Raw genomic sequence first — 15,407 nt, forward strand, 5'->3', positions numbered from 1 at the left:
AATATTTTTGTAGCTAAGGGATACTAGCTCTTATACCAGACATACTGGACAATTTTGGTTCTTACTTGAATGTAAATAGAGTTGTTAGAATATTACATTTAAATACCCAGTTATGTCAATACCATCCACTTGTATATTAACTGAATTTCACCGACAGCCTGCAAGCATTCCAACTCGGTGTTAGATGGGCCACAGCTCCAGCAAACCATCTAGAACAGGCGTTACCTTCAGGGAATAAGAAAAAAATTCACATAACAGCTGAAGGGAGGTAACTCAACAACAAAACAATATTCTAGATCAGCAGTGCTTTATTTCATACATGTAACAAAAATATGATAACAACGTGACAATACAAACATCCAAATAATATATGAGCCTTGCCATGAGAAAACCAACATAGTGCCTTTGCGACCAGCATGGATCCAGACCAGCCAGCTCAGGATCCTTGCTGTTTGCTAATGGTTTCTCTAATTGCAACAGGCTTTGAAAGCCAGCAGTATGGATCCTGACCAGACTGAGCGGATGCGCAGGCTGGTCTGGATCCATGCTGGTCGCAAACACACTATGTTGGTTTTCACATGGCACGGCTCAATTATTAGCTTTCAACTTAGTCTGATAGTATGAATACATATTCTGTATCACACGGACGAATTAAAAAAAATCAAACTTAAAAGAGGCTTACAATTACATGTATATCAAAGTTCAGACAACATGGGCACTTGTTAAATTTTCTTTTAAAAATCTGTCTTAAATGCACTTAGTTACCTTGAATTTACCTTTTCAATTACAATTACTAATGAATGAAAATACTCTCTCCATTTAGAAAAAGTTTTTTAAAAAATCTGGATACATGCCCCTTTTAAATATTCTAAATTTTCAACAAGAAATTCAGCATCACTGTTAACTCTGATTTTTCATAACCCATTTCATGTACAATTTGACATGTTTTTTTTTCCTTTTATTAAAAATTATTAACCTTTAGCCTGCAGGCAGCAAGTGATTCTGAATTTGCCACCAGTGCAGAGCCAGATCAACCTGCACCTCCGTACAAGGCTGATCATGGTCTGCACTGTTCGCTGTTCAGTCTGTAATTTTTCAGTGAACACCCCTTTGAATAATAAGTGAGTACGCCCAAAGTGAATGATGGACAAGTCCATTTTGGAAATTTAGCTGGGTAAAGGTTAAGAAAAAATGAATTTAGCATTAAAATACATAATTTCTTTTTGGAAACTGTGTTCAAAGGAAGTATAAACAAGGTTTTGTATAAATGTGCATAGATGTGAAACTAGCAAAACACAGTAAACACATATCTTAAAACTAACTAATCCATAGAATAATCCATTTATATAATAAGGAATATTTTTCACTTCAGGGCAAAACTTGTACTGAGGTGACAAAATGAGAATTAAACAACTTGTCTGCACAAATGCATTTGGTTTCATACCATTTTTCAAGAAATGCTTCTGTTGCAGTAAAAATCACCAAACAGCTACACTGACCAGTCAATATTCATGTGACTTTTGCTGCAGATTTAACAGCAAAAACTTTGACAATTCATACTCGAGTTTGAACTTTCTTAAAATCAATATACTTTCAAAATGTTGATAACATACTTTTAAGATAAAATCTTTGTTTCCATGTTACAAATGTAGCGACAAGCATGCTAATTTTTTATGAAAAACTTTTTTAAAAATCTCATTCAAAAACTGAAAGGTTTTCATATATCAAGTACAAGTGTAACCTGCTTGTAATGGCCATCAAAAGGACTGACTGAAAGTGACCACTATAGACAGGTGACCACTATATCCAGCTTGTTGATGTAGGGCATCAAATCCATTTAAAACTTCATTATACTTTTACCCTAAAGAAAGGCTCTGTAGAAGCTGGAATGTCGGTCTTTAATAAAAAGTAGTCAAACTAAACCTGCTTTGGTTGTGTAGTTGCGCTACGCTTTGGTGTTTTATTTACTTATGGTATTGTGCAATGTTTTTAATCATGTTTCACTTAAACGCTTCTTTAAAGGGACTAACCCATACATTTAAGGTGAAAAATAATTTCTCTCAAAAATCTCTAAAAGTGAGTACTCTGAAAGTAACTGTACAAATTTATTGACACAAGATTTTTTGCAAGATATTCTTATAAATAACCAAAAATATTGTGCAGAAGGTAGTTTTAAAATAATGCAGAAAATTTACATTCTTCTTGCATTTTTATCAATATCTAACTTTTCATCATTTTTAAAGTGTCATCGTATATATACATTCTATGCCTAACTTGGTGGAAATGAACATGTTGAAAAATTTCAGCCAAACTGCGGGCAAGTTGCTTTAAAACTGATAACAAAGTTAAAAACATTCACTCTATATAAACGTACAAAGAGTTATTGCCCTTTATAAGATATTCTTTCTTTTTCTACTGTCACATAAATGCTGATATTAACTTGTTATCCTTTTAATAATGCTTAAAACTTCTTTTTTTAAATGTTACTTTTAAAATCTTTTAAGAGTTCTAACTTGTTGTCTGCAGTGGGGAAAAAAACTGGAATGTTTTCTATTTTGAGCAAATTAAGCCTGTCTCAAGCAAACAAACAAATTAAAACTATTACTTGCTTTATCATCTGAGAATTTATTTACATCAGTACAATAGGAAATAATATGCTATGACTTTACCACGTAAGGTTTTAAGTGACCGTTACAGGTTAACTTAATGAATTTTCATCTGGCCCCTTACCATGATAGACAGGGTCACACTGTATAAAGGTTCAATTTATTAGGAAATCCAATGGCCAAACCTAAAAATGACCATTCTAAGCAGGGTCACCCTATATACAGACCACCTCTAATGCAGGTTAGGCTGTATGCGGATGATTTTCCTATGAATAAAATTAAATTTGTACTATAAAAGACAATCTTGTGAATGATAGGAAAGCGAAAATAAATCATAAGCCTAAAAATAAACAAACAAAATTTATACTGGTGAGAACTAGCTTTAACTCCTTTCAAACTTACACATACTTCTGTGGCAAAGCAAAAACAAAACTGTCTGGACGGAAATCTGTGACTTTAATTTTCCTGGAATTTTCGTGGTTGTGTCAACCCAACAAAAAACTGAACTTTCCATTCATTTCATCATCAAAAGTTCCATGAATGGAAAAATTTATATCGCAACAAAACAGCCATTTTGGCCAAAATTTTGTGCCTATGAAACTGTATAATTTTAAAGTGCGTGGACATCTTGTAAACATTTGAATATTTAGAATGTACTGAGAATCTGTTTTCAAGGTAAAACAAAACACACTTTTTTCCTGGACGGAATGTTGTCATATATATAAAACATGTACTTCCTTATCGTTTCACGGAAAATTCAGAAAGCACAAACGACACTTTGTTCAAAGCAAAAATTATACTCTAAAACCTCTTCATACGATGGAATGTTGTTATAAAATGTTTACTTCCCTCAAGTCTCACTCGGAAATCATTTTACACATTCCAAATAAAGTGTCGTCACCATTTTCAATGTAAAAATACATATATATATATATATAACCAAATCATGTAAATGTAATGTACACACAAATGTAATATTATTTACTTCTCTTTAATAAGGCTCAGAAAACATTGCTATACATAAAGAAGGAATTTATTCTTCTGTTGTAGTAGAAACAAGCATTCAAATAACTTCAAGGATGAAATACAACAAAAAATCTTATATTTCTACTGCATATTTTAAAATATTCCCAGTCATAAAACTTTTATTCTCTTATACTTTTGGTTAATTATCAGTATTAAGAAGCACTTACTTTGCATAGAGAAGTAACATACATAAATATAACATCATAGTAAAAAACTTCATTTGCTGGAGTTATGAACCTAACTGGCATCAAACTGGTGAAATTGCCAAATGCAAACTGGCATCAAACTGGTCACATTGCCTACCCTAACTGTCTTGAAACTGGCAACACTGCCTACCCTAACTGGCATCAAACTGGTGAAATTGCCAAATGCAAACTGGCATCAAACTGGTCACATTGCCTACCCTAACTGGCTTGAAACTGGTGACACTGCCTACCTTAACTGGCATCAAACTGGTGACATTGCCTAGCAATTATAAAGTTGATCACTTTCTTTTTTCTTTTTTTTTTTCATGTTTTTTTTTTTTGCTGGGTATTACCAGGATATATAATCCAGAATCACTATATATAGAATCAAGTATATCCTTTTTTTCTTTTTAATTTTTTACAATAGAATTTATCTAATAGACAACAAGTCTTGATGGTTGAGCCTCCTGTACAAAAACATTTTCAATCTCAGCTGAGTTTGAAAATGAAACTATATTTTGTCATTTATATCTAAATTACATGTTTAAAATTAAATGTTAAGTTTATGACCATTTTCTAATGACTCTTCAGTATTGATGGTCAGTCACAACTGGAATTCAATCTTGAAGTTCTAGTAAAATTTGCTATCAAATATTTCAATCTCAAACTCAGCTAACACCAAAATAATATTGAGAACATGCGGCCAGATATTTAATTTGAACTATAAATTTATGTCAAGCATTTTTCACAACTTCACATATTGTCGGATCTGTTTTTATTTAAAATCAAGATTTTTTTTTTTTTTGTGGGAGGGGGGGTGGTGGGGAGCAAAATTTCTTAGATGAAACAAATATAATCATAGGTCTATTACTTCAAATATACCAGTATATCCATGTAAAACCTTAAATTACTATTATGCTTCAACAAACAATGATAAACATATGTATATCTGTAAAAATTATTTTTTGTGTAAAATGATCTATAAACAAAATAATATTTAGAATACAATACAATAAACTACAGATGCATGGATGGAATTTCTTCACACGAAGGACGGTAGAATGGAGTAATATTATTTCAAAATGGACGGTATAATAACATATATATATATATATATATAAAATAGAAACATAATGTAGAAATTATGAGAAATAAAAAATTTGTTACATAGGTGGATAAAATTTCCCACATCATATTTTAAAGAACTTGTTAAAAAAAAATCCATCAATCGATTTCACTAATGAAAAATATAAACTTGATTAAGCTGAACTTCGTTTCTGGCAAATGATAAAACATCTTAACATATTTCAAAAGAAAATATATTTAAACTTTACCCAACTAGTGGCATGTAATTTTGCCTTTGCAACCTGTGCGGACCAAGATCAGCCTGCACATTCGTGCAGGCAGATCATGGTCTGCACTGTTGGCTATTCAGTCAGTAAATTTTCAGTGAACACCCCTTTGAATAATAAGTGTTACTGCCCAAACTGAATGATGGACCAGTCCACTTTACAAATTCAGCGGGGTATAAGTTAAAAAATAAAATGTTATAAAATTGGATAAAGTCATAAAATTTTAACATACGATGTAAACATGAAATTCCTGCAGGAAATAAACAGCAATAAACATAATTTATATATACAATAATTCTTTTAAGAGATACCAACAGTAAAAGCAGCATAGCAAAAAAGCAAGATACAACGTTATCGCAGTGATAGAAAACAATTCAACACATTCTACCTTCTTTTTGTAACAATAAAAATAATGTCTGATGTAAGTTTTGGCACTTCTTCAAATATTGAATAACTGATGACTATGGAAAGTATTTATATCATTTCATATCACTAACTTATCATCCAAAAGTACGGAGAATGTGAGGTCAATACATCTCATAAAAATACATGTACCACAAAAATCAGTTACTGAAATTTGATATATAGTTAAAAAAAACTACCGCTATAATTTTCAAAACATGTAAAACTATTTGTTACAATAATAGTTACAATCCTGTTGTAACAATATCTCAAATCAAAAAATACTTTTTAACAAGAGATTCAATTCCTTTAAGGCCTCTGTATTGAGGTTTTCATCATTCCTTTTCTTTCTTCATAACTGATGAAAATATTATTTCATATATATTTAGGATTTCCATTTAGTCATTTGTATACCACTCAGCAAAGTGAGGAAACACAGTTTTATTCAAATACCTTTAAGGTATAATTTCAAAAACATCTTCAAAATATGTCATACTTAATTGTGACCAAGTAGTAATGTTTTCTTTTTTCTTCTTATTTTTACTATTTACAAGTACATTAGTACTAACTAACAGTAAGCACTGGCTGTAACAGTTTCCTGACATTCAACCCTTAGCCTGCTAAATTTCTAAAATGGACTGGTCCATCTTTCAAATTGGACAATACCATTAACAGTAAAAAGGGGTGTTTACCAAAAAGATACTGACTGAATGGCGAACAGTGTAGACCATGATCAGACTGCACGGATGTGCAGGCTGATCTTGGTCTGCACTGGTCGCAAAGGCAGAATCACTTGCCGCCAGCAGGCTAAGGGTTAAGAACTGGTTCAGACAGTTCAAATAACAGGTATAGTTATTTTATGACAATAAATATACAAAAAAATAAAAATCTTCCAGACAGCTTTTACCATACCTTGCTCTGAAATGTAGATTTATTGGAACAATCCTTTCAAGTGCTTCATTTGTCAGGTCAAAGAAAATGGTAACTGTGGGATCCACTGAATCCATTAGTAAGCATTTTTTCTTTATTTTGCATGATAAGCATTTTACAGCTTTCAAGGGGCAGTAGTTGAAATCACCTGAAGTTACCTTGAATCATTTTAATTAAGTAATTTTCATAGAAGCCATGTGTAAAACTTTGAACCAGGAAAAAATAAAAAAAATAAAAAAAAATATAATATATATATATATATATATATATTGCTTCTTTGCTAACTAATAAAACTCAGTGGAAATTTCAGTAACTGATGAGGCAAAAATTTGCAATTATTTTTCAAAATGACATGGCCGCAAATGGCTGCTACACAATGGAATAAACCCTGTATTTTTTGGATGTCAAATTACTGTAAATTTTCTATTTTGAAAAAGTGAAGACAGTTATAATTAACACTTACGTATCATCTGTCACTATATGTTAATATTCCTTTAAACTACATCAAAAATATATATACTATTAAAAATAAACAATATACTTTTTCTTAGCAACTATCACAAAGACTTGGTAGAAGTGTCAGTTTCCGTGGCAACGATATTCATAAATTACTTATAAATATACTGTACAGTTTTAGAGTGAAGAATTCTACATATTTTGTAAAACACCAGTGATAAAAGTCTCTCTGCATATAATGTTGTTGACGGACCTTTATTCTGATATACTTGGTCTGGCTCGGAACATATCCTCGTAGGACGGTGGCGGTGCTGTAGCAATTGGAAACTGAAATCACAAAAATAATATCAATCAATAAACTGTTATCATGTTGGACAAGATTGATTACGGCTTTGGGACCAGTGTAGACCATGATCAGCCTTGCACATCTGTGCAGTCTGATCAAGATCTGCACTTTTGCCATTTAGCCAGTATCTTTTTGGTATGCATGCCTTTTAACAGTTAATGGCACTGTCTAAATTGAAAAATGGACAAGTTCATTATAGAAATTTAGTAGGGTAAGGGTTAATGCTGAATATTTCATTTTCTTTAAAATCTCTACATAGGCTATATGATATGGAACTGAGTACACCTTTAACATATTTTAAATGTCACTTGTCAGGAATATAGCACCAGGTACTTCAATAAATGGCTAAAGTATGCAAAAATCATTGAATAATCTCACAGGTTATTGAATATTAAATGCTTTTAAGTTTCTTAACCTTTAGCCTGCTGGTGGTAACTGATCCTGCCTTTGCGACCAGTGCAGACCAAGATCAGCCTGCACATCCGTGCAGTCTGATCATGGTCTGCACTGTTCGCCATTCAGTTATTAAATTTTCAGTAAACACCCCTTCAAATAATAAATGGTATTGCCCAAATTGAATGATGGACCAGTCCATTATAGAAATTTAGAAGGGTAAAGGTTAAACATGCAATGAACAATGCAATTCTAAGAAACCTTAGTTTTGTACTACATTATCTACTTAGAACTGGAAACTTACAATGAAAGGTGCATTATTAAGAAACCTTAGTTGGTACTAATTTATATCCACTTAGTACCAGAAACTTGGAATTTATGATGCAGTATTGTGAACTGTATACCAGAAACTTGAAATTTATACAGTACTGTGAACTGTATACCCACCTAGTACAAGAAACTTGAAATTTATGATGCAGTATTGTGAACTATATACCCACTTAGTACACCTGACTTTGTACATGAAACTTGAAATTTCTGATGCAGTATTGTGAACTTAGTACATGAAACTTGAAATTTATGATGCAGTATTGCAAACTTAGTACAAGAAACTTGAAATTTATGAAGCAGTATTGTGAACTATCTACCTACTGAATACCTGAAACTTGAAATTTATGATACAGCATTTTGAACTATATACCCACTTTGTACATGAAACTTGAAATTTATGATGCAGTATTGTGAACTATATACCCACTGAATATCTGAAACTTGAAATTTATGATGCAGTATTTTGAACCATATACCCACTTTGTACCTGAAACTTGAAATTTATGATGCAGAATGGTGAACTATACACCCACTTAGTACCTGAAACTTGAAATTTATTATGTAGTACATGAAACTTGAAATTCATGATGCAGTCCTGTGAACTATATATCCAATTCACACATGAAACTTGAAATTTATGATGCAGTATTGTGAACTATATACCTACAAAGTACCTGAAACTTCATATTTCTGATGCAGTATTGTGAACTATATACCCACTTAGTACACCTCACTTTGTACAAGAAACTTGAAATTTATGATGCAGTATTGCGAACTTAGTACATGAAACTTGAAATTTATAAAGCAGTATTGTGAACTATCTACCTACTGAATACCTGAAACTTGAAATTTATGATACAGTATTTTGAACTATATACCCACTTTGTACATGAAACTTGAAATTTATGATGCAGTATTGTGAACTTTATACCCACTTTGTACCTGAAACTTGAAATTTATGATGCAGTCTTGTGAACTATATATCCAATTCACACATGAAACTTGAAATTTATGATGCAGTATTGTGAACTATATACCTACAAAGTACCTGAAACTTCATATTTCTGATGCAGTATTGTGAACTATATACCTACAAAGTACCTGAAACTTCATATTTCTGATGCAGTATTGTGAACTATATAATACCCATTTACTACATGAAACTTGAATTTTATGATGTAGTATCATGAACTGTATATCCACTAGTCTTAGTACCTGAAAATTGAAATTTATGATGTATTGTTGTAAACTGTATACCCATTTGGTACATAAAACTTGAATTTTATGATGTGGTATTGTGAACTGTATATCCACTTAGAATTTGAAACTTGGTTTTAAAATACAGTTAAGATAATGGACCCACAATGCCACTTGGCAATATCCATTTGATGACCTATTCCAGGCATTCTTCAGATGTAAACCTAGGTGAACACACATCTTTCCATAAAACAAAAGAATGCCAAGAAAAACAACAGAGAATGCTAAAACTGGGTACAGGGAATACATAACTGGCTGATTATCACTGTGTGTCTACCTTCTCCACTTACAAATCATACCTTATACCTTAAAACAAAATGTCAAAGGTATCTTATAACCACTGATCAAAAAGTCTTGCAAAAAGGCAGGTTTTGTGTGTACCGATTCACCATCTAATTGTGAAACCACCTTAGATAGTGTTCCTAGAAAATCAACATTACCTGGAACACAATAAATAATTTTGTTTTTACGTCTTATTTACAATTATTACCATTCTACAGCTGCTTTTGAGAAAAGCGCATGTCTCCAACAACTGCCTAATCATCTGAACAGATATGTTTCTGAGTCAATAATGCACCAAGACATTTATCACTGGCATCTTTGTACATAGTGATTTTCGGTAATACAAGGGCCATAATTCTGAAGTACCTGGGCCGATTTGGCTAATTATCAAACTTGGCCAAAGACTTATTGGCAAACACATTTTGTTCAAGTTTGGTGAAGATCGGATGAGAAATGTTCGACTTAGAGTGCGGACAAGTGTGTACAGAGCGTTTTTCGGTAATTCAAGGGCCATAATTCTGAAATGCCTGGGGTGATTTCGCTTATTATTAATCTTGCCCAAGGACTTATTAGTAAACACATTTTGTTAAAGTTTGGTGAAGATCAGATGAGAACTGTTCATTTTAGTGAGTGCAGACAAGAGTAAAAAGGCCAAGTTTCGGTAATTCAAGGGCCATAATTCTGAAGTGCCTAAGATGATTTGGCTAGTTATCACACTTGACCGAGGACTTAGGGTCTACTGGTTTCGAAGCAGTTTCCGTCATAAAATGAAAGTTTTTAAAATATCTTTTTTCTTGAACGTTTCAGTTCCGTAAAATGCTCCCAAAGAGAACACTTTAGCTCTTCTGCTTTACGAAAACATGAATATCAATAGTGTCTAGCGCACGTGATAACACACAGAGGGGCTCCAAAAGGGGTGAATAAATAGAGCTGAATCAGTTGATAACAGAAGCAGTTTCCGTCATCAATTTTTGTTTTAATATTTATGTACATTTTTACAGTGAATACGACTAGAAAAGCACCATCCGTGTTTTTTTTAATCTTTCTGGTGAAATTTATCAATACAATTTTAAGAAATTTGAAGGTTCATGTGTTAAATTAGGCTTGTTGAAAATAGGAGGTAAAAAAAGAGCAAAACCTGAGACTCGAACTCGCGATCTAATGCTTGTGAAGCCGATGTTCTACCGATGCACAAAAATGACTCATTTTTATCTTTATTATGTATTTTTGGTAAATCATCTGGTTTCGACTGCCAAAGGAGGAACTTTCAACTTAATTGGGGATTACGGAGTTATTCTTTGCGCATGCGCATTGGTTGCACGTGAAATCCCCCATGTGCGGAATGTAAACAAAACAATTATGGAATGAACAATTCGAGCTTTCTTGAAAAGTTTTTACCCTTTGTTGCTGAAATTTCACAGAGCTCTGGATTGCAGGGTAGCGTTATGGAAACAATCTCGACTTCATTGTGAAGAACGTCACCAAACGTAAAATAACGCGTTGACGGATACTACTAGCTGACGGAAACTGCTTCGAAACCAGTACACATTTTGTTAAAGTTTGGTAAAGATCAGATGAGAGTGCAGACAAGATTTGTGAAAGACACACGGACACACATACACGGACACACAGACAGCAGTAAATCAATATATCTCCCACACCATGATGTGGTGGGAGACATAATAAATAGAGGTTGTTGGTTTGTTTTTCATGAATATGGAGAAGTAAGACAGTTTCTGTATTTTCATGAGCACTTAATTTAGCATGAGTGAAAATGTGAAAAATGTCACATTTCCAACGAGATTTATTCCATATTCAAAGGGCAAGGAAAGCCTGAAAATAATTTCATATGAAAGCCAACCTCAAGCCTTTCATAACACTGAAAGAATTTTTAAAATCGGGCCAATACTGAAAAAGATATGGCAGTTTGAAATTTGAGAAAATGGCTGATCATGAAGGCAGCCATTTTAGTGTGTTTATGACATCATTTACACACTGCTGAATTTTTTATTTAACAAGTAACTTTTTAAATAGATTAATTTCATATATTTCTTGTGTGTAAGATGTAAAACATGGTAATTTCTTTCATTATAGCTGGAAAAAGTAGAGAATCATTTTACAGAAATAAGTAAATATAGTTCAAATACGTATCTAAAATGTTAATAAATCTGCCATGTTGTTTTTTGTTGGCATGGAAACAAAATGGCCACCATTTTTGATCAAATATTTAAATGCTTATAACTGTCTCATTTTTAAGCTGTGTTTGAAAATTCTTTCACTCCTTTAAATGATTAACCTTTAGCCTGCTAAATTTCTAAAATGGACTGATCCATCATTCAATTTTGGCAGTATCATTTATTATCTGAACAAGTGTTCACTAAAATTTACTGACTGAATAGCAAAGAGTGCAGACCATGATCGTGCAGGCTGATCTTGGTCTGCACTGGTCGCATTGGCAGAATAATTTGCCGCCAGCAGGCTAAAGGTTTAAAGTAATCCTAGAAGATGGAATTAAAATGAGAACAGCAATGTCTTTCCCTTTAAGAAATTTCATTTTTGGCTTATAAAGCATGGCTTCAATTTTCATTCCTATTTATGTGAAAAGTTAGAAATAAATACACAATAAACAAGCACACTGGCAATGCTGTATCACTCACAGTGTGAGTGATTTGGATTTTATCTCACTGATAATTCCAAAAAAATTCACTGAAAAGCACATAAAAGCTCTAAAGTCCCACCATCCCAAATCCCAATCCCAGCCAACCATACCCACCCTTTAATGTGCAAAAAGAAATCAACCTTGCAATGCTTCTTGGATACATCGTAGAGTCTTCAATCATGTAAGCCAGAATGTTTACTTGTATAAGAGTTTAAAAAATACTGTACAATTTCTTAGTTAAATGTCCACCCTATAAATGCCACACCCCTGTCTCCCCTGTTTACAAAGAACTTTCATACTATTATACTTATAAAAATGCATTTAGTAGAAGTTGGAATTCTAATTCATATTTACTAATGGAATAAAATAAAATACGAAAAAAACTCCTTTTTGCCTTTAAAAATGCACACTAGGTACCTTTTGGAAAATGCAACTGTTTCCCCTGGGGCGTTAATAATGGAATATACAATAAGTAGCGACAGATTCCAGCTATGACGCAGTTACATATTCAGACATTCCTGATTAAACAATGTCCAGGAGATGACATTTTTTCCTTACGAGAGCAGACATAATTATTTCTCGGGGAATAGAGTTGGTCAGTTCAGACAAGTAAATTATATACTACGCAAAATCAGCATTATTTTTGACATCACCAGACAGTAAAATTACCGCAATTGTTAGTATGTTGGTATATCTACGCCAGCCCGATACAAACAACACTCCTACGAAGACATGATAACAACCAGTAACAGGGCCTTGCAAACATTAATTCTGTAAATGTCTACATTAAAATGTCTTTGATACATTTTGTTTTTATTAAAAGCTCTTGCAAATCAGTAAAAATAACCTGCACTTTACAGTTAAAGGGAGACAACTTCCAGAAAATCATCTGACCGGAACATGAAGATGATATGGGCATCTCCTCTTGATAGTTAATCTTCCTATGAAGTATGGCTAAATTCCAACCAGTGGTTGCTGAGAAATACTCTGGACAAGAATTGTACAATAGTATACTATAATTGTTGAATAATCAAAGGGCAATAACTCGATGAAAAATGATTCGACCAGATCTTGGTCCACACTGGTCGCAAAGGCAGTGCAGGCTAAAGACTTTACAATGAAATCCAGAATAAATCACACCCAAAGAACATAAAAAATTTCACAGTATTTGAAATGCAATGAACTGAGACTTTAAAAGTAACTTCAGACTGAATGGCCTTCACCACCCCTGATCATGAAGACAAAGAACATTTCCTAGGATTGTTACATTGTCTAGACATATTTGATTAAAATGATAAGCAAGGAAATCAAGTAGACATCATAAGATAAATCAAGCAGAAAAAAATGTTACAGTATTTTTATTGTGTAAAGCCATAAAAAGTGCAAAGTCGTGAGGCTCTGAAAGACTTCTTGACTAGCTCTTAAAGGGGTAGTCAGGTAAAATAATGGATAGCAAGAATGATGTCAACATTGTACGACATATGCCACCTGGAAATGCTTGATAGGATATTAGACAAGAGGACCATGATGGTCCTGAATCGCTCACCTCTTCCCACATGACCTAGTTTTGAGTATGATGTCGTTTTTTCTATTATTTGACATAGTGACCTAGTTTTTGAGCTCATGTGACCCAGTTTTGAACTTGACCTAGATATTATCAAGATAAAAATTCTGACCAATTTTCTTGAAGATCCACTGAAAAATATGGTCTCTAGAGGTCACAAGGTTTTTCTATTATTTGACCTGTTGACCTACTTTTCAAAGGTACGTGACCCTGTTTTGAATTTTACCTAGATATCATCAAGGTGAACATTCTCACTAATTTTCATGAAGATCTCATGAAAAATATGGCCTCTAGAGAGGTCACAAGGTTTTTCTATTTTTATACCTACTGGCCTAGTTTTTGACCGCACGTGACCCAGTTTCGAAACTGACCTATCGAGGTGAACATTCAGATCAATTTTCATGAAGATCCATTGATAAATATGGCCTCTAGAGAGGTCAAAAGATTTTTCTAATTTTAGACCTACTGACCTAGTTTTTGATCGCAGTTGACCCAGTTTCAAACTTGATCTAGATATCATCAAGATGAACATTCAGACCAACTTTCATACAGATCCCATGAAAAGTATGGCCTCTAGAGAGGTCACAAGGTTTTTTTATTATTTGACCTTCTGACCTAGTTTTTTAAGGCACGTGACCCAGTTTCAAACTTGACATAGATATCATCAAGATGAACATTCTGATCAATTTTCATGAAGATCCATTCAAGGGTATGGCCTCTAGAGAGGTCACAAGGTTTTTCTATTTCAAGACCTTCTGACCTAGTTTTTGATCGCAGTTGACCCAGTTTCGAACTTGACCTAGATATCATCAAGATGAACATTCAGACCAACTTTCATACAGATCCCATGAAAAATATGGCCTTTAGAGAGGTCGCAACGTTTTTTCATTATTTGACCTACTGACCTACTTTTTGAAGGCACGTAACCCACTTTCGAACTTGACCTAGATATCATCAAGATGAACATTCTGACCAATTTTTATGGAGATCCATTCACAAGTATGGCTTCTAGAGAGGTCACAAGGTTTTTCTATTTTTAGACCTACTGACCTAGTTTTTGACCTCACATGACCCTGTTTCGAACTTGACCTAGATATCATCAAGATGAACATTCAGACCAACTTCCATACAGATCCCATGAAAAATATGGCCTTTAGAGAGGTCACAAGGTTTTTCTATTATTTGACCTACTGACCTAGTTTTTGATGGCACGTGACCCACTTTCGAACTTGACCTAGATATCATCAAGATGAACATTCTGACTAATTTTCATGAAGATCTCATGAAATATATGGCCTCTAGAGAGGTCACAAGGTTTTTCTATTATTTGACCTACTAACCTAGTTTTTAACGGCACGTGACCCAGTTTCGAACTTGACCTAGATATCATCAAGGTGAACGTTCTGACTAATTTTCATGAAGATCTTGTGAAGTATATGGCCCCTAGAGAGGTCACAAGGTTTTTCTATTTTTAGACCTACTGACCTAGTTTGCAATGGCACGTGACCCAGTTTCAAACTTGACCTAGATATCATCAAGATGAACATTCTGACCAACTTTCATAAAGATCCCACAAAAAATGTGACCTCTAGAGTGGTCACAAGCAAAAGTTTACGGAC

At 33.4% G+C, this 15,407-nt stretch overlaps 1 protein-coding gene across 2 annotated transcripts in view; it reads right to left on the bottom strand.

The window, feature by feature from the left end:
* Positions 1 to 290: 290 nt before the first annotated feature.
* The window catches only part of LOC123561782 (transmembrane protein 145-like), a 72,715-nt gene continuing 57,598 nt past the window's right edge, over positions 291 to 15,407 (bottom strand). For both annotated transcript variants that reach the window (XM_045354379.2, XM_045354380.2), the window contains exon 13: positions 291 to 7,284. In XM_045354379.2, the coding sequence (XP_045210314.1) occupies positions 7,213 to 7,284 (72 nt within the window). In that variant the 3' untranslated portion in view covers positions 291 to 7,212. The remainder of the gene's footprint in view (positions 7,285 to 15,407) is intronic.

Source organism: Mercenaria mercenaria, chromosome 10 (assembly GCF_021730395.1).
Source record: "Mercenaria mercenaria strain notata chromosome 10, MADL_Memer_1, whole genome shotgun sequence".
In the NCBI taxonomy this organism is placed as follows: domain Eukaryota; kingdom Metazoa; phylum Mollusca; class Bivalvia; order Venerida; family Veneridae; genus Mercenaria; species Mercenaria mercenaria.